The sequence below is a fragment of the Bos indicus x Bos taurus genome, chromosome 9, assembly GCF_003369695.1.
Source record: "Bos indicus x Bos taurus breed Angus x Brahman F1 hybrid chromosome 9, Bos_hybrid_MaternalHap_v2.0, whole genome shotgun sequence".
Classification (NCBI taxonomy): domain Eukaryota; kingdom Metazoa; phylum Chordata; class Mammalia; order Artiodactyla; family Bovidae; genus Bos; species Bos indicus x Bos taurus.
In genome coordinates this window covers 89773949-89801870 of record NC_040084.1, presented here as the reverse complement: position 1 = coordinate 89801870, position 27922 = coordinate 89773949, and the positions used below count along the sequence as shown (strand labels likewise).

At 37.3% G+C, this 27922-nt stretch overlaps 1 protein-coding gene across 13 annotated transcripts in view; it reads left to right on the top strand.

Moving 5' to 3' along the window:
- SYNE1 (spectrin repeat containing nuclear envelope protein 1) overlaps positions 1–27922 on the top strand; it is a 496771-nt gene that overhangs the window by 148930 nt on the left and 319919 nt on the right. For 12 of the 13 annotated variants that reach the window (XM_027551881.1, XM_027551880.1, XM_027551874.1 and 9 more), the window contains 11 exons: positions 7297–7409; positions 7959–8127; positions 14330–14426; positions 15130–15332; positions 17203–17367; positions 17837–17989; positions 19016–19159; positions 21507–21680; positions 24585–24743; positions 25037–25201; positions 26896–27030. In XM_027551881.1, coding sequence (XP_027407682.1) covers positions 7297–7409; positions 7959–8127; positions 14330–14426; positions 15130–15332; positions 17203–17367; positions 17837–17989; positions 19016–19159; positions 21507–21680; positions 24585–24743; positions 25037–25201; positions 26896–27030 — 1677 coding nt within the window. Of the gene's footprint in view, positions 1–7296; positions 7410–7753; positions 7893–7958; positions 8128–14329; positions 14427–15129; positions 15333–17202; positions 17368–17836; positions 17990–19015; positions 19160–21506; positions 21681–24584; positions 24744–25036; positions 25202–26895; positions 27031–27922 lie in introns of those variants that run through there. The other variant, XM_027551882.1, reaches the window with a different exon arrangement.

Here is a 27922-nt window from a genome sequence, read left to right as displayed (position 1 = left end):
GCAGAAAGCAAAGAAGAACTAAAGAGCCTCTTGTTGAAAGTGAAAGAGGAGAGTGAAAAAGCTGGCTTAAAGCTCAACATTCAGAAAACCAAAGATCATGGCATCTGGTCCCATCACTTCATGGCAAATAGCTGGGGGAACAGTAGAAACAGTGACAGACTTTATTTTTTGGGCTCCAAAATCACTGCAGATGGTGACTACAGCCATGAAATTAAAAGATGCTTGCCCCTTGGAAGAAAAACTATGACCAACCTAGACAGCTTATTAAAAAGCAGAGACATTACTTTGCCAACAAATGTCCGTCTAGTCAAAGCTAATGGTTTTTCCAGTGGTCATGTATGGATGTGAGAGTTGAACTATAAAAAGAGCTGAGTGCTTTCTTTTTTTTATTTCTTCTGTGATTTGTTGGTTATTCAGCAGGGTGTTGTTCATCCTCCATATGTTGGAATTTTTAATAGTTTTTCTCCTGTAATTGAGATCTAATCTTACTGCATTGTGGTCAGAAAAGATGCTTGGAATGATTTCTATTTTTTTGAATTTAGCAAGGCTAGCTTTATGGCCCAGGATGTGATCTATCCTGGAGAAGGTTCCACGTGTGCTTGAGAAAAAGGTGAAATTCACTGTTTTGGGATGAAATGTCCTATAGATATCAATTAGGTCTAACTGGTCTATTGTATCATTTAACGTTTGTGTTTCCTTGTTAATTTTCTGTTTAGTTGATCTATCCATAGGTGTGAGTGGGTATTCTTCACAGAGCTAGAACAAATAATTTCACAATTTGTATGGAAATACAAAAAACCTCGAATAGCCAAAGCTATCTTGAGAAAGAAGAATGGAACTGGAGGAATCAACCTGCCTGACTTCAGGCTCTATTACAAAGCCACAGTTATCAAGACAGTATGGTACTGGAACAAAGACAGAAATATTGATCAATGGAAAAAAATAGAAAGCCCAGAGATAAATCCACGCACATATGGACACCTTATCTTTGACAAAGGAGGCAAGAATATACAATGGATTAAAGACAACCTCTTTAACAAGTGGTGCTGGGAAAACTGGTCAACCACTTGTAAAAGAATGAAACTAGACCATTTTCTAACACCATACACAAAAATAAACTCAAAATGGATTAAAGATCTCAATGTAAGACCAGAAACTATAAAACTCCTAGAGGAGAACATAGGCAAAACACTCTCCGACATACATCACAGCAGGATCCTCTATGACCCACCTCCCAGAATATTGGAAATAAAAGCAAAAATAAACAAATGGGACCTAATTAAACTTAAAAGCTTCTGCACAACAAAGGAAACTATTAGCAAGGTGAAAAGGCAGCCTTCAGAATGGGAGAAAATAATAGCAAATGAAGCAACTGACAAACAACTAATCTCAAAAATATACAAGCAACTCCTACAGCTCAACTCCAGAAAAATAAATGACCCAATCAAAAAATGGGCCAAAGAACTAAATAGACATTTCTCCAAAGAAGACATACAGATGGCTAACAAACACATGAAAAGATGCTCAACATCACTCATTATCAGAGAAATGCAAATCAAAACCACTATGAGGTACCATTTCACGCCAGTCAGAATGGCTGCAATCCATAAGTCTACAAGCAATAAATGCTGGAGAGGGTGTGGAGAAAAGGGAACCCTCTTGCACTGTTGGTGGGAATGCAAACTAGTACAGCCACTATGGAGAACAGTGTGGAGATTCCTTAAAAAACTGGAAATAGAACTGCCTTATGATCCAGCAATCCCACTGCTGGGCATACACACTGAGGAAACCAGAAGGGAAAGAGACACGTGTACCCCAATGTTCATCGCAGCACTGTTTATAATAGCCAGGACATGGAAGCAACCTAGATGCCCATCAGCAGATGAATGGATAAGAAAGCTGTGGTACATATACACAATGGAGTATTAGCCATTAAAAAGAATACATTTGAATCAGTTCTAATGAGGTGGATGAAACTGGAACCTATTATACAGAGTGAAGTAAGCCAGAAAGAAAAATACCAATATAGTATACTAATGCATATATATGGAATTTAGAAAGATGGAAACAATAACCCTGTGTACGAGACAGCAAAAGAGACACCAATGTATAGATCAGTCTTATGGACTCTGTGGGAGAGGGAGAGGGTGGGAAGATTTGGGAAAATAGCATTGAAACATGTATAATATCATGTATGAAACGAGTCACCAGTCCAGGCTCAATGCACGGTACTGGATGCTTGGGGCTGGTGCACTGGGACGACCCAGAGGGAGGGGAGGGGAGGGAGGAGGGTGGAGGGTTCAGGATGGGGAACGCGGGTATACCTGTGGCAGATTCATTTCGATATTTGGCAAAACTAATACAATATTGTAAAGTTTAAAAATAAAAAAAAAATTTAAAAAAAAGAGCTGAGTGCTGAAGAATTGATGCTTTTGAAGTGTGGTGTTGGAGAAGACTCTTAAGAGTCCCTTGGACTGCAAGGAGACCCAACCAGTCCATTCTAAAAGACATCAGCCCTCGGTGTTCTTTGGAAGGAATGACGCTAAAGCTGAAACTCCAGTACTTTGGCCACCTGATGGGAAGAACTGACTCATTTGAAAAGACCCTGACGCTTACTCCTTGGAAGAAATAGATAGCATATTGAAAAGCAGAGACATTACTTTGCCAACAAAGGTCCATTTAGTCAAGGCTATGGTTTTTCCAATGGTCACGTATGGATGCGAGAGTTGGACTATGAAGAAAGCTGAGCGCCAAAAAATTGATTTGACTCATTGGAAAAGACTCTGATGCTGGGAGGGATTGGGGGCAGGAGGAAAAGGGGATGACAGAGGATGAGATGGCTGGATGGCATCACTGACTCTATGGACATGAGTTTGAGTAAACTCCAGGAGATGGTGATGGACAGGGAGGCCTGGCGTGCTACAATTCATGGGGTCACAAAGAGTCGGACATGACTGAGCAACTGAACTGAACTGAACTGATGCTGGGAAAGGTTGAAGGCTGGAGGAGAAGGAGATAACAGAGGATGATATGGTTGGATGGCATCACTGACTCAATGGACATGAGTTTGAGTAAACTCTGGGAATTGGTGATGGACAGGGAGGCCTGGCGTGCTGCAGTCCATGGGGTCACAAAGAGTCAGACACGACTGAGCAACTGAACTGAACTGAACTGCATGGGATGATCAAATTTTCAATAGATTTATGGGAAGTCTAGTTTTATTCAGTAGATACTTGTTAGGATATACAATTAATTCTCAAACAAAATTCTAGGATATACAATTAATTTTAGAGCAAAATTGTTGGCTCTGCTTTTTAATATGTTGTCTAGGTTTGTCATAGCTTTTCTTCCAAGTAGGAAGCATCTTTTAATTTCATGGCTGCAGTCACCATCCACAGTGATTTTGGAGCCCAAGAAAACAATAATTAATTAAGCAGTTAATAACTTGTAAAGACTTCTGTTCTGGAGTCTATTTGTCTGATATTGATGCACACATATGAGACTTCTTTTATTAGAATTTGCCTGGCTTGTTGTTTTCTGTTGTATTAATTTCAACCTATCCTTGTTCTTAGTGTTCAGGAACATCTCTTTTAAAAAGCAGATAGTTCTGTTTGTCTAATCTGACAATCTCTCACTTTCCATAAGCAAATATGTATTCAATTCACATTTATTTATTTATTTTCAGCTTTTATTTTTTTATTTTTATTTTTTAATTTTATTTTATTTTTAAACTTTACATAATTGTATTAGTTTTGCCAAATATCAAAATGCATCCGCCACAGGTATACATGTGTTCCCCATCCTGAACCCTCCTCCCTCCTCCCTCCCCATACCATCCCTCTGGGTCGTCCCAGCGCACTAGCCCCAAGCATCCAGTATCGTGCATCAAACCTGGACTGGCAACTCGTTTCTTACATGATATTTTACATGTTTCAATGCCATTCTCCCAAATCTTCCCACCCTCTCCCTCTCCCACAGAGTCCATAAGACTGTTCTATACATCAGTGTCTCTTTTGCTGTCTCGTACACCGGGTTATTGTTACCATCTTTCTAAATTCCATATATATGCGTTAGTATACTGTATTGATGTTTTTCCTTCTGGCTTACTTCACTCTGTATAATAGGCTCCAGTTTCATCCACCTCATTAGAACTGATTCAAATGTATTCTTTTTAATGGCTGAGTAATACTCCATTGTGTATATGTACCAAAAGTCTACAAATAATAAATGCTGGAGAGGGTGTGGAGAAAAGGGAACCCTCTTACACTGTTGGTGGGAATGCAAACTAGTACAGCCACTATGGAGAACAGTGTGGAGATTCCTTAAAAAACTGGAAATAGAACTGCCTTATGATCCATTCACATTTATTTATAATTACTGATATATCTGAATTTGTTTCTACCATTTCCTTCTATTTGCGCTACTTTTTCTTTCTTTTTCCCCTGCATTCTTCCTGTTTATAAGTTGATGGAAGGAATTTTTTTAAAAATTTTTTAATTAGAGGAAAATTGCTTTAAAATGTTTGATTGAGGGGTTTTGTTGTCATTGTTGATTTGCTTGCCTATTTTTCTTATACCATGTTTTCCCTCAAACTGTCTTCAAGTTATAAACTGTAGTTGTGTAATGTGATTGTCCTTGAAATTATACCATAGATACTTAATGAAATTGAAAATCAATGTCTTGACCTCCTTTTAATCCATATAAGGAATTAAGAACACTTTAACCGGGTCCTACTCTTCTAACTTGCAAACTGTTATTGTCAAGTGTTAAATTACTCACATTTTTCTAACACTGTGAATGTATTGTTTCTGCTGGTTCTCACTCATGGTAGCGTGTCTCCTGTGTTTGGCGATATTTGCATTCTTCCTTTTGTGTTTGCATTTGCTGCCAACCAGGGACACATCAGCTCTCTTCGAGGGTTCTGGCTAAATGTTGAGTTCTCACCTTCAATATTTCTCACATTATTCAAGTTCCAAGACTTGCACGGTGTTGATATTTGTCCAGGACAATCAGCTTTTTTATATATATATAAATTTATTTATTTTAATAGGAGGCTAATTACTTTACAATGTTGTATTGGTTTTGCCATACATCAACATGAATCTGCCACGGGTGTACATGTGTTCCCCAACCTGAACCCCTTCCACCTCCCTCCCCATACCATCCCTCTGGGTCATCCCAGTGCACCAGCTGTGGTACATATACACAATGGAGTATTACTCAGCCATTAAAAAGAATACATTTGAATCAGTTCTAATGAGGTAGACAATCAGCTTTTTCAATGATTTTGTTCATAGGTCTGTGATTCAGTTTTGGGTCATGTTTTACTGAAAATGGGAGACTTAAAGGTTTCACTTACTTTCTGTGAGCCCACTAGTGAACTAAAGTCATACGCTGTGCTCAGCATCTGGTTGCTTTGTAGTGAGACAGCCTTTCAGAGGACCCAGCAGCATTACAGCATCTGTATTCTTTTGTCACATGTAAAAATGTTTTTGTTTGTTTTGATTTCTTGTCAAGATTTTTTTCAAGTCATTAGATATAGAAAACTACAACAGGGAAAGCTTCTTGGAAGACAACTGGACATTTGGAAATTCCAATAGAGTCACAGACTCCCACCCATACATTAACATGTGTTACATGTTACACAGAACAATAAGTCACACAGAACAAATAAGAGGTGGGAGTGGTGGTGGCTCTAAACTTGCCCTGAAGTCATTTGGGGGAGTTTTGGTCAAGATATAAGCTATAGAACTGTGTCTACAGGTTAAGAAGGAGGCAGACAAGTGATTGAAATACTCAAGGCAATAGCTACTCTAGGATGGTCCGCTGTTCTCTGTGATCAGCTCTGAGATGTCTGTGGTGCCCTCCCACTGGGAACAGGGAACTTGTGAATATCTGTGCCATTACCTACAGACTCAAAGCATCTCAGAAGGTGATAATAGCAAGTACATATCAAGATAGAAATAGTGTGGGGCTGGAATTTTTTTTTTTACAATGTAACAAATAACATCCTCTGAACGAAAAGAAAATTAATCCTTTATGTTAACAAACACGTATGACTTTAGCATCTTAATTTGTATATGAAAGCATTCATTTGTACCTATCAAGTGTCTTATGTTTTAGGCTGTTTTCTTGCTTCTATTTTCTCTGATTAATCTACTAAATCTTAGTGTGAAACACTATTAGTTAATTAAAAAAATATGTATATATATGTTTTTATTTGGCACATCAGGTCTTAGTTGCAGCACGTAGGATCTTTGGTCTCCGGTGTGATATGCAGGACCTTTAGTTGTTGCAATAGGGATTTAGTTCTCTGACCAAAGATTGAACCCAGGCCCCCTGCATTGGGTGTGCAGAGTCTTAGCCACTGGACCAGCAGGGAAGTCCCAAAAGAGTGTTGATTTTTCTAATTCATTCTGGTAGGTTAACGTATCTTATTTTTTAGTGAGTGACAATCTGTTGGCTATTTACTCTGCTATTGAGAAACCACCTAAGCTCTAGAAAATATGGCATGAATCTGCTTTCACCTCTCTCCTTCTTTGCTTTTATGTGAGAAATTAGCTAGGAATTGTGAAGGACATGTGAATCTTCATATAAATATATCTTCTGACAATGAAAAACTCAGAAAACAAATCTAAATACATTATGAAAAGTTTTTGGAGTTCTGTACAATCTAGACAGAATCTTTATAAACATCACATTTACTCTTCCCACTGTGATATCTATGGGACATTCCCTGTGCTTGTTTGAAATCTTCTAACCATAAGAGTGTTTTCATAATATGTTGTAATGCAATTGATTTACTTTAAGATGGCAAGCAAGCATGACTTTAGGGTAGCCTGCACACACTCAGAATAAAATAGAGAATTTAACATTTTTAGTTTTACCTTTAAAGGGTTAAACTAGTTGTACCTAGTTTTAAGCTTTGGAAAACCAATAGATTCAAAATCAGGGAAAGAGAAAAATGCTAACATTTATCGTTTATAGCACTAACTACATCTTCCTTTGGACCATGTGCCTTTAAAATGTCTGAATGCATTGCTGTGCAAGTGTCATGTGTGTTTAAAAGATGCCATAATTATTAGCTACGGCTCTAGCACAGGGCCTTATGGACAAGCACCCAGGCTCCTGTACAAGGTAAAAGCCTGTGCTCTGCAGCAAGCCGCGTATGGCTGTGGCAGCACCATCAAATTGTTGAATACATTGACTCATCCGTGCAGGCTGAAAATTATGCTTCTTAGCTTCCTGTGAACATGTTTCTTCATTTTTTATTTTTTTAAAAAAATTGTATCTTAGGATCTGCTTCAAAACACAGATGCCCACAAAAGAGCATTCCATGAAATCTACCGGACCAGGTCTGTGAACGGGATCCCAGTGCCGCCTGATCAATTAGAGGACATGGCCGAGAGGTAAGAGAATGTCTAATTTTGAATGAAGTGTAGTTAAAAGGCTCGGTGGATGCTTTTTTTCCATGTCTTTTCTTTCTGAGTTATTATTATTTTTTTTTGGTACCTAGATGCTTGCATTTGGTACATAAAAACTGGGTTCCCATAGCATATGCTGAGAATGCCAACGTTCTAATACATGATTAGTTAAAAAGAGTAAACCAGCATGAACCCACAGCCTGAAAAATCACAGAGATGGTTTCTTCAGAGGCTGTATTTTTATTCAGTACTGTGAGGAACATTATGTAATATTGCAAAAACAGCTTCTAAAAGAAACAGATGAGAGCGATCTTGGCAGGAGAAAGAACTAAATCAAAGACTTCAATCAATCGTGATTTGCCTTTAAACCCAGAGCTAGAAACCAAACCAGCTTTCCTGAGAGTAATTGATCAGCCAGAGTTTAGAAGACCTTGTGCCTGCATTTTATTTAATACTGACGTGTAACAGGTTAAGTAAGCCCCATTCTGTTACTATTAGTTACATTCTGTAAATTCTCTGGTGTTTTGTTTCTAGGTTTCATTTTGTTTCCTCCACATCAGAGCTACACTTAATGAAAATGGAATTTCTAGAATTAAAGTACCGTCTGCTCTCACTGCTGGTTCTTGCAGAGTCAAAGCTGAAGTCTTGGATCATCAAGTATGGGGGGAGAGATTCAGTGGAGCTACTTCTGCAAAACTACATCGTAAGTCTCCCTGCCGCTCTGACAGAGGTCAGAGGTCCCCTGGGTTTAGTATCTAATACCTTCCAGTTTATTGGACATTGTTACTTTTATCTTGAATTTAAACCTTAAGTTACCAGTGTGTAAAATGGGTTTAGTGTAAATCTGTGAGCTTTTCACAGCAATCTGAAATATACACCTGTATTCTTTGGAGTATAAAATGTTTTGCAGCTTTAATCATGTTGAACCAATTTTGATGAGCTTTCTTGCTTAAAAAAAGAAAGTTTTTGTATTGCATACAACTGATTGTGAGCTCACTACTGAAGCTGACTTAGAATACTTAAACATTTTAAGCTTTCTAAAATCCAATCATGAGTAGTTTAGGACAATTCTCAATTGTTCAGTGGGAACTAATTTTTTTTTTTTTTTTAGATTAGTTCAAGCATGCCTTGTTTATGGCCATGCTGTGAGTTTCATTACTTCCTGTGTGTGCCTAGGAAAAGTAAAATTTTGTCTGTGAGCCTGTAAGAACTTAATTTTTGAAGAGTATTTTCTACTTTGGGCTATCAGTATAGATAATCCTGTATGTACATAGACGAGTAGCCCTGCATTAATGAGGGAAGTAGGCCCTACTGTAGTTTCCATTTACATGTAATCAGAGAATTAGAATTATTAACAGGAGTTTATTTCTCTTCAAGATGCTCAATTAATTAGCAACACAGATATGCTCACAAAATCAATAGAACATCTCAGTCCTTTGTTTCATTTGTATATATTTAGAAGTTCTAACCAATAAATTAATTCATTTAAAATATAAGCCCATTTCTAACCTGACTAGTCTCAGTGGTTCTGTTACCAACATGACTGAATATTTATTGAATCACATTTTTACTGAAGTATGCTAGAACCATAATATATTTTGCTACATTTTAATGTTATTTTCTACATGCTAAATGAATAACATGCATTTAAAAAATTTTAACAAGTTTGCAATAAAAATATTTCTCTAGATTTACTATAATTTTCTAGGAAACATTTGTCCAAAAATGTGAAATGTGTGACAATATGTTGTTCCCTTATTCATTTTGAATGATTTTGGAAAGTAATGAGAAATCTGATTTTCTTTTTAACTTTGAGCATTTACATTAGTCCTACAAATATTAAATACAGATATACATGTATATTTTCTGGTTTAGTCATGTCAAATGATATACTCTGAGCTCAGTAGATAATTATTCAGGATCCATCTTTGTTCTCGCTATTTAAGGACAGCCGATTAGATTGAAATGCCTAATGAGACTGTTTCACCAGGTTAATGTTCCAACACAAAGATGTTAATAATTCTCGTTGAACTTCTCACATGAAGCATATGTAGCTAAAGAATTATGATTAATGATAAAAAATCAGTACTTTCTACCTACTTCATAAATAGACATTCACTGAGCTGATAATTTTAAACTGTTTTGTAATGTGACTCGCAAAATTATTTGTAAGATTGCTAATAACTTTATAAATATAGCGGGCTTTAATGAATACTTCCTGATATTCTTGTTCCCTGATGAAAGATATGTATTTATCACCTAAGCTATTCCAAAAGAGGTTTAAGATATTCATAGTTCAGTAGTTTTAATAATTAGAGGATGTTGGATATTTTCCACATGCCAAGTGCTTTACATGTGTCATCTTCCATCTCAAAGATGACCCTATGGGCTCGGTGTTCTCACATTGTTTCATTGATGAAATGGGACTTTTGAATGTTCAAGTCTCATGCTCCAAGTGGCACAGTTAATAAGAAGTGGAATCTGGATTTGAATCCACATCTTTCTGCATCAAAAGCCTTTGTGTTTATGAATTTTATGAGAATTCCCAGGTGACACTAGTGGGAAAGAATGCGCCTGCCAATGCAAGAGACATCAGAGGTGTGGGTTCAAGCCCTGAGTCAGGAAGATCCCCTGGAGGAGGGCATGGCAACCCACTCTAGTATTCTTGCCCGGAGAATCCCACAGACAGAGGAGCCTGGTGGACTATAGTCCTTAGGGTCACAAAGAGTCAGACATGACTGAAGTGACTTAGCATGCACTGAACTTAACTTTCTAACAAATTAATTGGCTGGGAAAAAAATTTTTTTTAAAAGCTGGAAAGCCCAAATAATTGAAATGATATTCTGTAGCTCAGTGAACTAAAGAATGTCATTCACATAAACATCAGTTCCATTTAATGTTGGTCCGTAATTGACAACATTTAACATTTCCATGCTGAAGCCTGTTAGTTACTCTTATACTATAATAGGCAGCATGGTATTGAGGCAGGGTGTGGTTGGATTCTTGGGGAGATTTTTGGGACACACTGGATTATTCAATGTGGCCACCAGTGACATAGGATTGTGTTGGATCAGGACTCAGCTCCTCACTACCTATGTGACCTTATACATAACTTAATGTCTAGAAGACATACTCTTTTCCAAAATTTTAACAATAACAAGAATTCTTCTAAGGAACAAAGACTGACACTTCATTTTTTTCCTTCTATCTCACACGCCACAGAGCTTCTCTCATTCTTCTGGAGTTTTCGGGAAAATCATTCTCTTTAGAAGAGACTGTTTCAAAGTGCATGAAGATTTAAAAAAAAACAAAAAAAACATAAAATCAGTTTCTTAAATATAATCCTTTACTTGGTTTCTAAAAAAACATTATTGTAATGAGCCATATGCCGCTACATCATCAAATAAGCAAAGTAATATTTGGGATATAAGATTTCCATAGTTATCTTTTCCTTCATCTGAATTCTCAATTCTATTCTATTTATCTGCAAGAAAAAAAAGATACTTTTTTTAAGAGTTGGGAAACTAAAGAATGTGTTTCCTCCTTTAAAAGGTGCCTCTTTTAAGAGGCACTTAGGTACACAGCCCCTAAATGCTCAAAGAATTCTTAGAAAATATTAATACTTCACGAATGCTTGTTGACTAAATTAGGCCACAGGATCCTGGTAAGAGATTACATACTGTAATGTAAATAAGAAGATGATTGGTTTGGATCGTGATGTCGGAACTGTTCATGACATAACTGTGTTACTTAACACACGCTCCAATTTTATAGTGAAAGAAATGAGACAGTATTTCACTTTCACATAGAAGAAAAGCTCTTGGAAGTGTAGATAAAGTGAATGCAGCCTATGCAATATGAACATTTAGTCTAATATTTGTAATGATTTTATTAAAGTCAATAGGCAGTTCTAAAGAAAGTACTTCTCACATCTCAGTTGATTTTTTAAAACCTTAAATTGTCTGGTTTAGCTCTCTTTGAGTGAAATTCATGAGCTTTGTAGTTATTATATTTCTCTTTTCATAGTAGAAATTTACTCCCTTCCAATTCTTTGAATTTTGCAGCATAAAGAAATAGCTTCCTTTTCTTGAAGTGCCATCAACTTTAAAAGTCCTTTGACCAACACAGCTTATTTGTTGAACTTGATTTCCAAATGTAAGCTGTATTAAAAAAAATAATAAACTAACCCCATCACTGGTATTTTAAACACACATTTGTGCTTAATTTGGCATTCTTCTGAAGACTTTGTCTAGATGGCTCACAGCGAAAAAGGGAGTTAGCAGTCCTCCTGCTGAAGTGATTCTAATAGACAAAATAATTCATGTTACTAAGTGGAGTTACTCAGGACTCAGAAAGAAAGGGCAGGAGTAAGTGAAACAGTTTTAAAACTAAAATAACAAATAAGGCTTCCTCCTCAAAAATTTATTATTTAGTTTTCCTCATAGTTGTTCAGTAGCTAAGTCATGTCCAACTCTTTGCAACCCCATGGACTGCAGCATGCCAGGCTTCTCTGTCCTTCACTGTCTCCCAGAGCTTGCTTAAACTCATGTCCATTGAGTCGGTGATGCTGTCTAACCATCTCATCCTCTGCTGCCCCCTTCTCCTCCTGCCTTCAGTCTTTCCCAGCATCAGGGTTTTTTCCCAGTTAATTGACTCTTCGAATCAGGTGGCCAAAGTGTTGGAGCTTCAACTTCAGCATCAGTCCTTCCAGTGAATATTCAGGGTTGATTTCCTTTAGGATTAACTGATGTGATCTCCTTGCAGTCCAAGGGATTCTCAAGAGTCTTTGAAAGCATTAATTTGTCACTGCTCAGCCTTCTTTATGGTCAAATTCTCACATCCGTACATGACTACTGGAAAGACTACAGCTTTGACCACATGACCTTTGTCAGCAAAGTGATGTCTTTGTCCTTATAGGAAAACTCAAAAGTACTTTAATGAATTTCTACATTTATAATATTCTTAAAACATTCTTCTCCCCACCCATACCAAAAATTAAACTAGAAATAACTTTTCTCTCTTGTTCATTTATAATGAATTTGTAAATCACTCTAGCAAAAGCATGTGTATGTTTTAATGTCCAATGTAGGCACTGCTTTCCATTTATTTGACACTTTGAGCAATTGTTTTCCCATTAGCTCCTTGAAATTGGGTCCAAACTAAATGGAGACTATTTTTTAAAACTTTGCTGAATATATTTGTTTCTTCAGTTTCTTACCAGGTCTTGAAAATTAGGTGTAATCATCCATGTTTGATGAAATCAGGACCTACTTATTTGTGAAATTATTCAAAGTTTAAATTCCATTAAATTACTCTTTCTCCATTTGGGGAGCAGGCAGAGGTTAAGGGAATAGGACATAAGGCTAAATAATGAGCTAACCAATTCTCAACAAAAACAAGAAAGCCTATTTCACTTATTGGGTAAGGTATTCATCAGGGAATCCCTCATTCCAGATAATTCGCAGCTTTATTCAATATACCCATGAAGAATAGTTACTATGTAGTAAATTCAAACATAAAATGGTATGAAATGTATTATATGTAACTTTTTAAATATAGTCGTGAAATGCTATAAATTTCTATGAATTAAATCTAGGGACGCCTATGAAATTGTTGTATGAATAGTTTTGCATCTGCTCACAAGCATTTTGCATCTCCACATTAAGCATTCATCAGCATCCTATTCAGAACTTCAGCTAGTTTTTGAAGACCAATTTTATATTCTATAGTAGTGACACAAAGTATTTTACTGAGTTTAAATCATAGGAACTAATTACAGTATTAAAAGGAATTAAGAAGCCTTTGGTAATATGTTGTTATCTATAATTGCTTTAATTTTCTACTTTTAGAAAAGTAGGAATAATTTTTGAAACAGGAATTATTTCATATTTCCTGGAGTTAGCAATAATAAAAATCACCTGTGTGTCCTCCATTAGTCTCCATTTGCTTATAGTAACTCTAATGCATACGTAAATTGCATACAGATGTTTTAGATATAAGGGCTCCCTGGTAGCTCAGCAGTAAAGAATCCACCTGCAATGCAGGAGACGTGGGTTCAGTCCCTGGGTTGGGAACATCCTCAGAGAAGGAAATGGCAGTCCACTCCAGGATTCTTGCCTGGAGAATCCCATGGACAGAGGAGCCTAGCGGGCTAGTCCACAGGGTTGCAAGAGTTGAACATGACTTAGCAACTAAACCACCACTGTATTAGATATAGATGTATCTTATCTTTAATTTTTCTGCTGAGGCTTCCCTGGTGGCTCAGAGGTCAAAAAGCATCTGCCTGCAATGCAGGAGACCCGGGTTCGATCCCTGGGTCGGGAAGATCCCCTGGAGAAGGATTAATAAAAATATGAGAAGATGGATAACATGGATAGGATGTATGATTATTTAGCAATTTTCTACTTGGAAATATTTTTGTATTTACTTTTCAAGAAAGTGTGCCTTGTGCCAGTTATTTATACTCTGAGATACCTCAGAATCATCATCCACCAGAATTATTGTTCAAAGAGCAACAGAATCCCACAGCTAAGACCCAGTGGGACACTTTCAAATGTTGTTCCAAATTTAGTGCTTTCTAAATGTTAGCCCCACATACTCTGGAGAAGCTTCTGTCTCTTCTAAAAACAAACCCTTGGGTGGAGAAGAAGTTTACACTTTTTCTCAATCTCAATATTTTCTCAATCTAGGGGTGAATTAGAAGCAAAAGTGGGGAATAAAGTTATATTCTCAGGAATAATCAGGTTATTTATTTATGGCAGTTGAATTAAGTCGATGTTTTGAAGAAAAGTGAGGTTGGTAAATTTGGGTAACATAGCCACATACCTGCACTGCAGAAGACTGAATTTGGCATGTCTGCATAAGCCTATATTAGTTATCACCTAACCATTCCCTCTTTTTTCTAGTCTTTTATAGAAAATAGCAAGTTCTTTGAACAATATGAAGTGACATACCAGATCTTGAAACAGACAGCAGAGATGTATGTCAAAGCTGATGGTTCAGGTAAAACACAGAATTTGTTGTAGTATTGAATACAGTAGAATTAGAACCTACGTGTATCTGTACGATTAAACCAGTTTTTCTCTGCAGAATCGTTGTGTGACCATGCCATTGGCCTGAAAAGTCATATTGGATTCAGTTCCCTTGACTTTGTGTTATGCCTTTCCTGTGTGTGTGTGTGTGTGTGTGTGTGATTTTCTAAGAGAAAGGAAAATAAGTTTTCACTTTCTAAATTGTAATGGTCAAACCTATTTTAAATTCCAATTGTTAAAGGCAAAATTGGACCAACCTGAATATTATAATAAAATGAATGAAAACTTAAGTTTGTGGAAAGACACAATTGTAAAATATGTCTGTTTCATTTTGCAGATATATTTCTCATATTTGCTGAAAATGAACTATAGCATTTATGATTGTACTATATATGTGTCTATCTGAATGCATATAAAATGCAAACAAATCTATGCCATCTATTACTAATATATACCATTTATCAGAAATTTTAAATATTCATTGTCTTTAATTTTTATAAATATCTATGAATAAGATATAAGGTATCCCCAACATTAGCTGAATGTGATTCTAACATTACATCTGTTAAATTTAAAATCTTAAGAAGAATCATGAATGCCCTCCAAATAGACCCTAGAAAAAAGGTGTGGTGGATTTAAAATATAAAACAGGGATTATAACTTATCTGTTTCAGTGGAAGAAGCTGAGAATGTGATGAAATTCATGAATGAAACCACTGCCCAGTGGAGGAACCTCTCCGTGGAAGTCAGGAGTGTGCGAAGCATGCTAGAGGAAGTCATCGCCAACTGGGACCGATACGGCAATACCGTGGCTAGTCTTCAGGCTTGGCTCGAGGATGCTGAAAAAATGCTAAATCAGTCAGAACATGCCAAAAAGGTAAGACTGCTACTTACAACTAACAAGCACAGGCGAATTTGGAAATAGGTGACTTTCACAGCAAACTTCTCTAGGGAGTGTTGTGTGTTTGCATACACGTCACACAAATCCTGACTTTGCCTTAAACGCTGCACTTTCAGGTTAGTAAATTATTTTAGACCAAGAAATGTTCTGCTTTTAAAGCTTAACATTAAGACAGTATTGGACTTTTGCATTCAGAGAGCCGTAACTGATGGAGGGGCAGCCAAACCCAGTGGGCAGCAGAGGGCGCTATACGCACAATAAGGTCTATGACTTAAAGGGCGCAGCCTCTGGATTTCCTAATTTAAGAGAGGATGAAAACAACTTTGGGCTTCCCAGGAATTCACCTGCTAACGCAGGAGACGCAGGAGACCCGGGTTCGATCCCTGGGTCAGGAAGATCCTCTAGCGAAAGAAATGGCAACCCATTCCAGTATTCTTTCCTGGAAAATTCCATGGACAGAGGAGCCTGGTGGGCTACAGTCCATGGCGTCGGAAAGAGTTGGATAAGACTGAGCGACTGAATGCTGATCATTTAAAACAATTTTGGCTAACGTAGCCCTAAATCTGTGTGATGGCATTATACAGATTCAACAGATGGGTCACCACATGTTTGTCTCTCTGGAAGTTTGTTTTTGGATTTTATCAACTGTCATTCAAGGTCTTCTTCTGGGTAGGAGTGATTTTCTTTCCTCCAGTTACAGGTGTGTGCAAGAATTGCTGTCTTTAATATCACTTACATTAAAATATCACATGAAATGGACTGATTTCCATATATATACTTCTCAATGGGAGTCTGGTATTTTCTCATGGAAAAACAACTTTTATGTAAAACATTAAAATGCCAGACCTCCATTGAGAGGTATAGCACTTATATCAGAATTACTGCTTGCCATTCAAGTTTGGTTCTTTATTATGTTATACAAGCAGATGTATAATTTTTATATGTTTCCCATTCTATATTTCATATAGATTAAGTGCTTTCGTGTACCTGACCAACTGTAACCCACACAGATTTTGGCTTTTCTGATTAGACTGGCAGTGCCCTAGCAGATGTCATATGTGATCATTTCATCCAAGGGGGTATAACCACCAGAAACAGAAGTGTTCTCACTGGTTTATGTAGGAAGTCCTCCCACACATGACTTGTGAAATCGATTTTGAATTACGGTGTTCTTGGTTTTCACCATGGTGCGTATGTGTGTGTGTGCACACGCACACAATTTGAAATCCAGTGGAAGCTGATCCATCATCAAATGTGTAACCCTAAATAAGGAAGGATATCATTATATTATGTATTCTTGGCCCAGATAATGACTTTTTAAAAATTTTCCTTGAAGAGTTTATCTTCATGATTGTTAATTATCTTCATGGACTGTATTCAGATTTTAAAATTTGATTTTAATATTAAAAGTAATCAGTAAAATCATTCTTGAGAAAGATATATATATATATATATTCCCTAAAGCTATATATTCCCTAAAATATTATACCTTTTATATGACTCTGGCACTGGTATTTACTAGCCTGAAGAATAGAGGCACAAGTCCCTTACATTCACAGAAATTCAGCTTTTTCATCTGCAAAATAGGAATAACAGAATGTGGTCATCATGTTGTTTTGTTTTCAGCAAAATATGTGGCACACATGTTCTTGTGAAAAGGCACAATTTCTAGTTCACATTTTTTAACTTTTTTGTTAAAAATTTCCATTTTGAAAGAGAGTTAAAATTCACCTTAAAATTTGCACAAATTCTAGAACCAAGGGATTTCTCATGGTCTGGTTACTTTCGTATCATCTACTAACCTTTGGTTTATGATTTACACGAGTGTGCATTGTTTCTTGTTTAGGATTTTTTCCGAAATTTGCCTCATTGGATACAGCAGCACACGGCCATGAATGATGCTGGCAATTTTTTAATCGAAACATGTGATGAGATGGTTTCCCGTGATCTCAAACAGCAATTACTACTGCTAAATGGGCGATGGAGGGAGTTGTTTATGGAAGTCAAGCAAGTATGTTTTTCAAATATATTTCTGCCTAGAACATGGATGGGTGTGTCATAAACGTCATGATAAACAGTCTGTTTAGAGACTCTTTACTGTTATAGCATGGGCTTATTAAGGCAGAGTACAGATGTGTTTAGAACTGTTATGTTTCTATCTGGTCCTTTATTCTTTCCAATTTGTAATGGAGGAACATAACAGAAATGTATAGTTTGATTAAGGATTATGTTGACATATGGAGCTTACTTACATGGAATGATTCATGCTTTAAATCATAATTCGTTGCTTCTAGGCTAGTTCCTTTCTTCTTTTCACAGTAATTTGACTAACTTCAAGTATATCTAAAATAAGAATCAGGAATCAGAGTCTTTCCTACCACCTAAAAATTCCAGATAGTATGTAGAAATGAAAGTTAAACAAGCTTCCTGAGTCTTGGCTTAATGGTTTTCTGTGTTGCCCCACTCCCTTTTCTGAACAGTATGCTCGAGCTGATGAGTTGGACAGAATGAAGAAAGAATACAACGATTGTGTTACTATCTTGTCTGATTTTGCAACTGAAGCCCATAGGAAACTTTCAGAGCCCTTAGAAGTCTCTTTTATGAATGTCAAGTTATTAATTCAAGACTTGGAGGTGAGCTGGTTTTCTGGAACATAAAGTGAAAAACCTATTCTATTGTGTAAAGAAAGATCAGTGAAGCTACTTAGGTCATTACAAGAACTGTTTCTGTGTCTCCATGGCATCACTGTGACATGTATGCATATCCTGATTTCTGGTCTCATAAAAAAGCTATCTAAATTTTTTAAGATGTGTATTGACCATAGAGTAACTTCAAAATAGTTTTTTAATAGAAATTTTCATTTTCTACAACTGAATTTTAAAGTACTAGGGAAAAACAGGTGTCTGGAGATACCTCTACGTAAATGCCTCCAACAATAAAGGATTTACTAAATGAATTGTGCTATTTATATATTTTGAATACCCTGCAGCTCTCAAAAATGAAGCAGTGGAAGAATATTTAATGATATGGAAAGACTTTTCCAATATATCATTAAGTAAGAAAAGCAAAACAAAGCATCATCCTTTTTTTGTAAAAATAAAAATAGGTGTAAATACACACAGGAAAAATATTAATTTTGTTTAAGTAATTTTAGCAGAGCCTTGTGGTGGTAGGGGTGTTGGCTCTGGTGTGAAAAGACTATTAAGTTTTCATTATTATCTCTAATTTATAAATTTTTGCAATGTTACTTATTTTAAAGAAGTAAGTTGTTTCATTTTTAAAATCAGAATTGCCCCAAATTGTTAACATGCATTTACCTGATATAATGTTTACAGATTACATTAATATGTATCTTGAAAGTGTAAAGATCACTTCTGCTTATCTTTATGTTAACCTAAGGATTTATGGTGGTATTTAAGGAAATTTATTTGTTAAATTCTATTCATTTTATGTATTTTCTTATATTTATTTCTATTTATTTTCTTATATCAATATATCATATATTAGTAATGAAGGAAAGTAATCATTGGACTCTCCAGAAGATTATTACAAGTATAGAGTTTTATTCAGTACATATTGATCTGTATCCATTTGTCAAATCTTGAAATTAAGAGTAAATGTATCATGTGTTAACATAGCTGTTTCAATGATTCATGTAGGATATTGAGCAGAGGGTGCCTGTGATGGATGCTCAGTATAAGATGATAACAAAGACAGCACACCTCATTACCAAAGAGATCTCTCAAGAAGAAGCTAATGAAATGTTTGCAACCATGTCTGGGCTCAAAGAACAACTAACCAAGGTGGGAAAATATTTTTAAAGCATGAAACTCCATTCAGGACCAACATCACTTTCTGCTCGTCTTACTTTTCTGTCACTGAAGACAACTCATTCACTTGTTAGCAGATCCTGTGTTTATTTCTTATTGGGATTCTTCGTCTAGTAACTTTGTCGTGAGCTTTAAAAAATGAAACTATGGAGATGATAACTGAAGCCTTGCCTCTTTCATGTAGAAGTACTAGTACGTGTATTTTAATAGGAAGATAAGCCTCCTCTGGAAGAACAGAGGACCAGTGAGAAGTGATGAAATGGGACACAAGGGGAGAAGAAGAGGAGGAGGAAGACATCATATATTTAAGTGAGAAAGAATTCCAGCATCCTCTTGTATTGGGGTGTATTGATATTGGACATACTTACACGGTCTTTATTACACCATTTCTTTTCACTTGCACAGCCACAAAATAGTGAAATTCTTCCCTCTTCATCTCACAGAGTTCACTTTGGACTTTAGGATACATACATTTATGCCACTTCTGTGCAGGAAACTCAAAGAATATGAAATGACCCATAAGTCATTTCTATTCTATTGAGGGGTTTTCCTTAACAGCTTTGGAAGTTTCATTAGGATTTTTATCTATCTAAAGTTGCATTTTATAAAGATGATATTGTTCTCAAAGTCCATTTAAACTGGGTAATTAATACCTGGTTTTTTCCTTAAAAAAAAAAAAGGAGTGATTATGTAAGTGAAGAGAAAATTTTGTAATGAAGAATTGGAAAACAAAGGGAAATAAGACAGAAAACCCTATTAATTAGAAAAGGAAATTTAGAAAGAGAAAGACCAATATGAAAATATGAAATCAACTGTGGAGAATTCATTTTAAAAAGGAATAAATGAGACAGGTAGAAATAGGAAGAATCAAGGCCATAGAAAGAAGAGAAAATTTTGTCAAACTGGTATATACTAGAATGGTAATTTTAAATCCTTTCAAATATTCAAGATTATTTATAAGGATTTGGTACAATTTGGAGTCAACATTATCAATTAGATAACCTTCAAGCAGCCTTTAGAGCTGTGTCTTGGGCTGGCACATCTCAGCCTAGCTTGGGTTTAGTGATTTAGGGCAACTTCTAAGAAAGCAAATTGCTCCTTTAGACACAGGTAAGTCATCACACTTTCTTAACTGCTGTTAGATATAGCATCTTGGTAAGATTCCTTTTGTGTCCTGAGAAGATTTAGAATGTATACCAATTATTACACATGTCAGCAGATTCTCTTTATTTTGTTCAGTAATTTTAACAGAGTCCTGTGGCAACAGGACAGTGGCTTGCTTTCTATGAATTTCTCCTTCATTTGGTATATCCAAGAGCATGAGAATAATTACAAGGTAAAGAAAAAAATAAATGATCTACTAACAGATACTTAATTTCCTTTCCTTGGTTTCCAAAAGCATTGGGTTGACCAAAAAGTCCATTCGGGTTTTTTCATACCACCTTAGGGAAAATGCAAATGGTATTTTGGTCAACCCATAATACTTTGGGAGCAACTCTAAATAAAACGAGGGGGGCATGAAGTTCTTGCAAGATTGTATGAGTTCCTGGATTCCAACAAATATGACAAAGCAGAAATTTGATGGAGATCTTCATCTTCAGGAGCTCATCATGAAGATAAAGACAATGCAGGTGTATGAATTAATAACATTAAAAAAAAAGAGAAGTAACAGATGAGAGCTGGGCCAATTCAGATGAGGGAGAACCAGCCTGAGAACCTTTGTGAATAAATTTGTATATGACAGGAGTGCTTGGTGTGAGTGGGATATCAATGGGGAAAGAGAGGCTAAGCATGGAGCTTGAAGGAGGTTAGGAGAGGCACAGGACCTCCCTGGGAGGAACGCATCAACAAGTTTGTAAGTTTGTCTAGAGTTAAGGGGTCAAGTAGTGGAGTTCTTAGAAATGAAGTTGGAAAGTCCAAGTCGGCTTAGATAATGGTCATTCACGACTGTCTTAGGTCAGATTTTGAGCCCAATGTGAAGATGGGTTGCAGAGTTCATAAAATGGAATTTGATGCCATCTGGCTCACTGACATAATTTACATGAGCAAGACCTATCCAAATGAGCAAATACATCCTATAGATGTATTTTCATAAGAAAGCTCCGTAGCATTTACTTGTCTCAGTGGTACAATGGTAGTGCTTTTTTTTACATCAAAATTTAACAATACACAGGAAATATCATTAAAGAGTATCTCTGGAGATCTGTAAGCACAAAACGACCTCATAATGAAGAAAACATTCCTGAGAGCTATGAATAGTGCCCTGAGCTTATGGTCTTTCATGGCCTTCGATGCAATTTGTGGCTTTGTTTTTTTAAAGGTCAAAGACTGTTACTCCCCACTCCTTTCTGAGTCTCAGCAGCTGTTGGTACCGTTGGAGGAATTAGAAAAGCAGATGACGGCCTTTTATGACTCACTTGGGAAAATCGATGAAATTATGACAGTTCTTGAACATGAAGCACAATCTAGTCCTCTTTTTAAACAGAAACATCAGGTAAGGAAATTTTTCTTTCAGGAGACCTAGTTAATTGAATGCATAGGTAGTAACACTGAGGTGCATATAATGATAGAAATTCAGTGATAAGAGAAGAAAACTTTTAATAGAATAGTACTGGCAACTCAAAACAAAATCACATGGCCAAAGATGAAAAGCCTATGCACTATAGATAGAATAAAAAATGTTATATCTTTCTATATATTTATATATAGGTATATTTACATAGGGGCTTCCCTGGTGGCTCAGTGGTAAAGAATCCATCTGCCAATGCAGAAGCCAAGGAGATGTGGGTTCGATCCCTGGGCTAGGAAGATCCCCTGGAGGAGGGCATGGCAACCCACTCCAGTATTCTTGCCTGGAGAATTCCATGGACAGAGGAGCCTGGCAGACTACAATCCATGGGTCACAGAGGGTCAGACATGACTGAAGCGACTTAGGCATACCTGCATATTTATGTAGATAAAAATTGTATAGATAAATTTTAAATTGTATATATTTAGGTATGTACAGAAATAAATAATTGCATTCCATTTCTGTCCAGTGTCTATCATCTGCCTTATGGGATCTTTTCGCGGCTCTAGGATTAGACCGATCGACATGACCATAGCATTCTGGAAATGTATTTGGAGTGAGAATCATTCTTCTTTGTCTCAGTTTTAGCAAGCAAATCTGTATGCAGAACAGCCTCCTACTGAGTGTGACAGTTAATTGGCTTATTTAGTTGGTTTATTATAAATGAACTTAAGCAACAGAGGGTGAAACTGATGGGCAAAAGGTTTGCCACTGTATTCATCAAAATAGACTCATGGAAGGAAGGCAGCATCACTTAGCAGAAAGAGCAGAGAACATCTGAAGTGAGTCAGACAGGTATTCAGATCTGATACAGCAAATTACAAAGCCTTGATTAGCTTTATTTTCTCACATTGAAATGGGAGTGGTGGTACCTAAGTTGAGAATTTGCTGTAGAGATTACATTAAATATTCTATAATAGGACTAACACATTAGGGCACATACTCTATAACTGGTAGCAATTAACATTATTATTATTAGTAATGATAAATCACAGTGATGATGCCAATGCAGGAGATGCAAGAGACGTGGGTTTAATCCTTGATCCAGGAAGATTCCCCTGGAGATGGAAATGGCAACCCATTCCAGTGTTCTTGCCTGGAAAGTTACATGGACAGAGAAGCCTGGTGGGCTGCATTCCATGGGGTTGCAGAGTCGGACATGACTGAGCGACTGAGCACACACGCAATGATTATACCACCAAACCCTATTCTAATGGGTTCTCATTGGTTAAAGATTGTCTTTCATTTTGAAATCATAGTGCCATTTCATGTGTTCCCAAATTGCTATATGTCTCCATCAAATAATCCTTTCACAATTAAAATTGTGTTTACTATTTTTAATGATAAAATATGAGTAAGATTTTTCTAGGGCTTGCCTGATAGCTCACTTGGTAAAGAATCCACCTGTAATGCAGGAGACCCCGGTTTGATTCCTGGGTCAGGAAGATCTGCTGGAGAAGGGACAGGCTACCCACTCTGGTATTCTTGGGCTTCCCTGGTGGCTCACCTAGTAAAGAATCTATCTGCAATGTGGGAGACCTGGGTTTGATCCCTGGGTTGGGAAGATCCCCTGGAGAAGGGAAAGGCTACCCACTCCAGTATTCTGGCCTGTAGAATTCCATTGACTGTATAGACCACAGGGTCACAAAGAGTCAAATACAACTGCTCAACTTTCACTTTCACTTCAAGATTTTTCTAACATATGTTACTCTCTTACTTCCTAAATGTTCAAAATGAACAAGTATATCCTTACTCTATCTTCCCCAAATAAAACAGAAATCTTGCTCTTAATATTTGCATCTAAGTTACCCAAACTGGTATCCATATTACCAGTTTGAACTATTTCTTCAAAGTAATCAAGGATGCTGAAGTGCAAATGGTGTAGATTCAAGTCAAAAAAATGACTGCTTGCCATGGAGCTGAATAATTTCCATGCTGTCTAAGGCAGAAATTGCCAGGATCCCAGGATATAGTCAGGTGAAAAGGCCTATGAGTCACCATTGCTTCTCATCTGCAAATGCGTGACAACTGCCAAGTATTCCCAGGCCCACTAGTCTGCTGTCTTTTGTGTTAGAATCTGGGGTCCACTTGGTAACTCAGTTGGTAAAGAATCCACCTGTAATGCAAGAATCTGCCTACAATGCAGGAGACCTGGGTTGAGAAGATGCCTTGGAGAAGGAAATGGCAACCCACTCCAGTATTCTTGCCTGGGAAATCCCATGGACAGAGGAGCCTGGTAGGCTACAGTCCATGCAAGAGTCAGACATAATTTAGCAACTAATCCACCAACCAACCTGGGGTCCACCATTTTATTAATGAGGTTGATAGTTTGTGAACCTTAAGAATTCAAATGTTGTATATTTTAGAATATACAAATTATATATACTGCTTCAACTAACTCTGTAAAGTATAATATGCACTGGTATTAAATTTATTGAGGCAGATTATAGCCTGATATGTAGATTGATTTCATTATTGTTTTGTATAATAAATTATGGACCTGTTGGTTGGTAGAAGGAAGGCATGCACCAGGCAGATAACAATTTTGATGCTTTGTCATCCTCTTGATATTAATAAGGTAGGCATAAAATGTAAAAGATTTAAGAAACCTCAGCATGACATTTAAATGCCTTATATAAAAGGCACTGACTTCAGTGATTGCTTAAAATTGTGCTCTTCTGAAAAGCACCACCTCTCCATACTTTTGGTTTTACTTATTGCTGATTAAAAGCCTAAAAGCTATATAATGCTGTTAATGTTTTGTAATGGTTACTGTCATTCTTTCTTGCCCTTTTAAATACTATTGTTGTGAGTTCCCTTTTCTTGTAGGAACTGTTGGCTTGTCAAGAAAGCTGTAAGAAAGCCATGACTCAAATTGAGAAAGGCAGTCAGAGTGTTCAGAAGTTTGTGACCTTGAGCAACGTGTTAAAGCATTTTGACCAGACAAAGCTACAGAGAAAGATTGCAGATACGCATGTTGCTTTTCAGGTAGGTTCACTGCCTGCCTTAGAGACGGGGATGAGGAACATTCCAACAAGACTTTAATTACCCCATTTCACGTCTTCACTCTTGACAAACAGCTCATCTACTGAGGTTGGAAACCAATCATTTTACTTCTTCCTCTGTTATTAATTAATATTTAGAAGGATTGATTATTCTCATCATAATGACATATATTCCCTCCAAGTGTTTTTTGAAAGAAACAGTATACTTTAACAAATGACTTTTTCAACGACTAGAGATCAATATCCCATTATGATGATGATTATTTTTTAATCAAGAATATGGTAAAGAAAACTGGAGATTGGAAGAAACATGTGGAAACCAACAGCCGCTTGATGAAGAAGTTTGAGGAGTCTCGAGCTGAGTTGGAGAAGGTGCTCAGGGTCGCTCAGGAGGGCCTGGAGGAAAAGGGGGACCCGGAAGACCTGCTGAAGAGACACACCGTGAGTGCCTCCCACGTGGGCCCTTGAGGATGTGAGGACATGAGCAGGCCATCTTGGATGAAAACTAAAAAGAGTATAATGTTCTAATACAGAGAAGGAGAGAGAGACCGGAAGAGGGAGACAGAGAGAGAGGGAAGAAAAAGAAAATGGAGGGGGAGGAGGAGGAAGGGAAGAAGGAAGGGGAGAAAGGGAGGGTAGAGGGGAAATGAGCCAGGAGAAGGAACTTGTTAGATAAAAGACCTGAAGAAATGACAGCAAAAAGAACCTCAGAAGCAGTTGATAAGCTGCCCTATAATTGCCCATTCTTGAGCCCCTGGAGTAGCAGATAACCATGGGAGAGATAATTCAGACTCTCCAAACTACTAATTCATTATTTAGCTGAAACACTCTTTCATGACCAACATATGCTTTCTAAGAAAGAAGTTTAGGGGGATGGCTAAGTCTTTGTGCTTATATCATAATTCTGCCATCTCACACATGGAATAGGTACCATGTCACTTGAAGTTTGATAGCTGATCTACAACTTGAGCCTGTATTGTGAAGCCATCTCCTTGTTAATCATACTCATTTAAATTATATCAGTATTGAGAATATGAGTAATCTCTTAAATGGTGTATGGAGATGATTCCCTCTGACAATATATACTTTTTTCCTGAAATTTCAGTGGATATTTATGCAAGCCACACTCTCAAATGATGAATGCAATGCATTTGTGATGCAGCTGATGGATTTAGGTTTCATGTCCATGACCATCCAACATCTCATTCAAATTTATACACCCCTACTCTGCTGTTCTTTCTTTTGAATCACTGTGGCTTCCCAGCATACATAATCCTAAGACTTTGTGAGACTTAGCCATGTATATTGGTGCAGGTGTTGTATTCATCTGCCCAGGCTACCATAAAAAAATAAAATAAAATAAAGACAGGTTGAGTGGCTTAAGCAATAGGAATTTATTTTCTTAGTTCTGAAAACTAAGTCTGAGATAAGGGTAGTAGCCTGGCTGGGTTCTGGTGAGGACTCTTCCTGATATGCAGTTGGTTACCTCACTGTGTCCTCACATGGCAGAGATAGGTAAAGGGGAAGATCTTCAACGTCTCACCTTGAAAAAGGTCATTAATTCCTTCATGGAAGGCCCACCCTCAGATAGCATCACACCGCAGGTTAGGGCTTCAACATATGACTTTGATGGGATGGGACGGTGAAGAGGGGGCAACACAATTCAGTCCACAGTTTGTGTGCTTGGTGTGAATGCAGAAACGGCTCATAATGAACCAGCAAGGCCTGGAACACACTGCAGTGAGGGAGTGAGGGATTGTGAGGTTTAGTCCTGGCTTCCACTCCGCTATTCTGACTTTTACCAAAGAGGAACTAAAACTCTGTCCCTGTGGGATCAAGTTTTTAGGATCTCCCATTGACTTTCTAGAATATTCTATCAAATTTAAAAACTGGAAAGACTTTTTTCTAAAAAATAAAAAAGTCCTAGTTGAATTTCAGATTCAATGGCTTCTGATTCATCACTGTGGATAATTTTAGTCTGTTCCTGAAAACAAAATGGTAGTCACCCAGAAGGTTTGAAGAGGGTAGCAGCTGGCTAAGAGGCTTGTTTAGAAGCGTGACTACTTCACTGGTGTCTGATGCTGCCTTTTATTCTGCCTGACACTCATGACCACTCTGCCCCTTCTCCATGCCAGGAGTTTTTCAGTCAGCTGGACCAGAGGGTGCTCAATGCTTTCCTGAAAGCGTGTGACGAGCTCACTGACATTCTGCCTGAGCAGGAGCAGCGGGGCCTGCAGGAAGCCGTCAGAAAGCTCCACAAACAGTGGAAGGTGAGTTGGGACCACACGGGAAGGTCGTGTATCATGGACGAGGGAAGAGAACATGAGGGCGTGAGGGTTCAATGGTCAGAGAAATTTAGAAACCAGGGAAAGTTATCATAGCTTTTAATACCTTTCCCATTGAAAAAGCTGAGCTTGAATAAAACAGGAATATGATAGAATTTTGCTTTTCCTGTTTTCTTAAAGATTTTTTTTTAATTTTCTTTTGTCTCTGCTTTTAAAAAATTTTTTAATATAAATGTATTTATTTTAATTGGAGGCTAATTACTTTACAATATTGTATTGGTTTTGCCATACATCGACATGAATCCACCATGGGTGTATGTGCGTTCCCCATCCTGAACCCTCCCCGCCACCTCCCTCCCCATACCATCCCTCTGGGTCATCCCAGTGCACCAGCCCCAAGCATCCTGTATCATGCATCAAACCTAGACTGGCGATTCGTTTCACATATGATAACATATGTGTTTCAATGCCATTCTCCCAAATCATCCCACCCTCACCGTCTCCCACAGAGTGCAAAAGACTGTTCTATACATGTGTGTCTCTTTTGCTGTCTCGCATACAGAGTTGTCGTTACCATCTTTCTAAATTCCATATATATGCATTAGTATACCGTATTGGTGTTTTTCTTTCTGGCTTACTTCACTCTGTATAATAGGCTCCAGTTTCATCCACCTCATTAGAACTGATTCAAATGTATTCTTTTTAATGGCTGAGTAATACTCCATTGTGTATATGTACCACAGCTTTAAAGATTTTTTAAATTTATTTTACGTGTGGTTGCACTGGATCTTCTTTGCTGCATGTGGGCTTTCCCAAGTTGCGGTGAGCAGGCGCTACTCTCTAGTTGGCAGTGCACGCACTTCTCACTGCAGCGGCT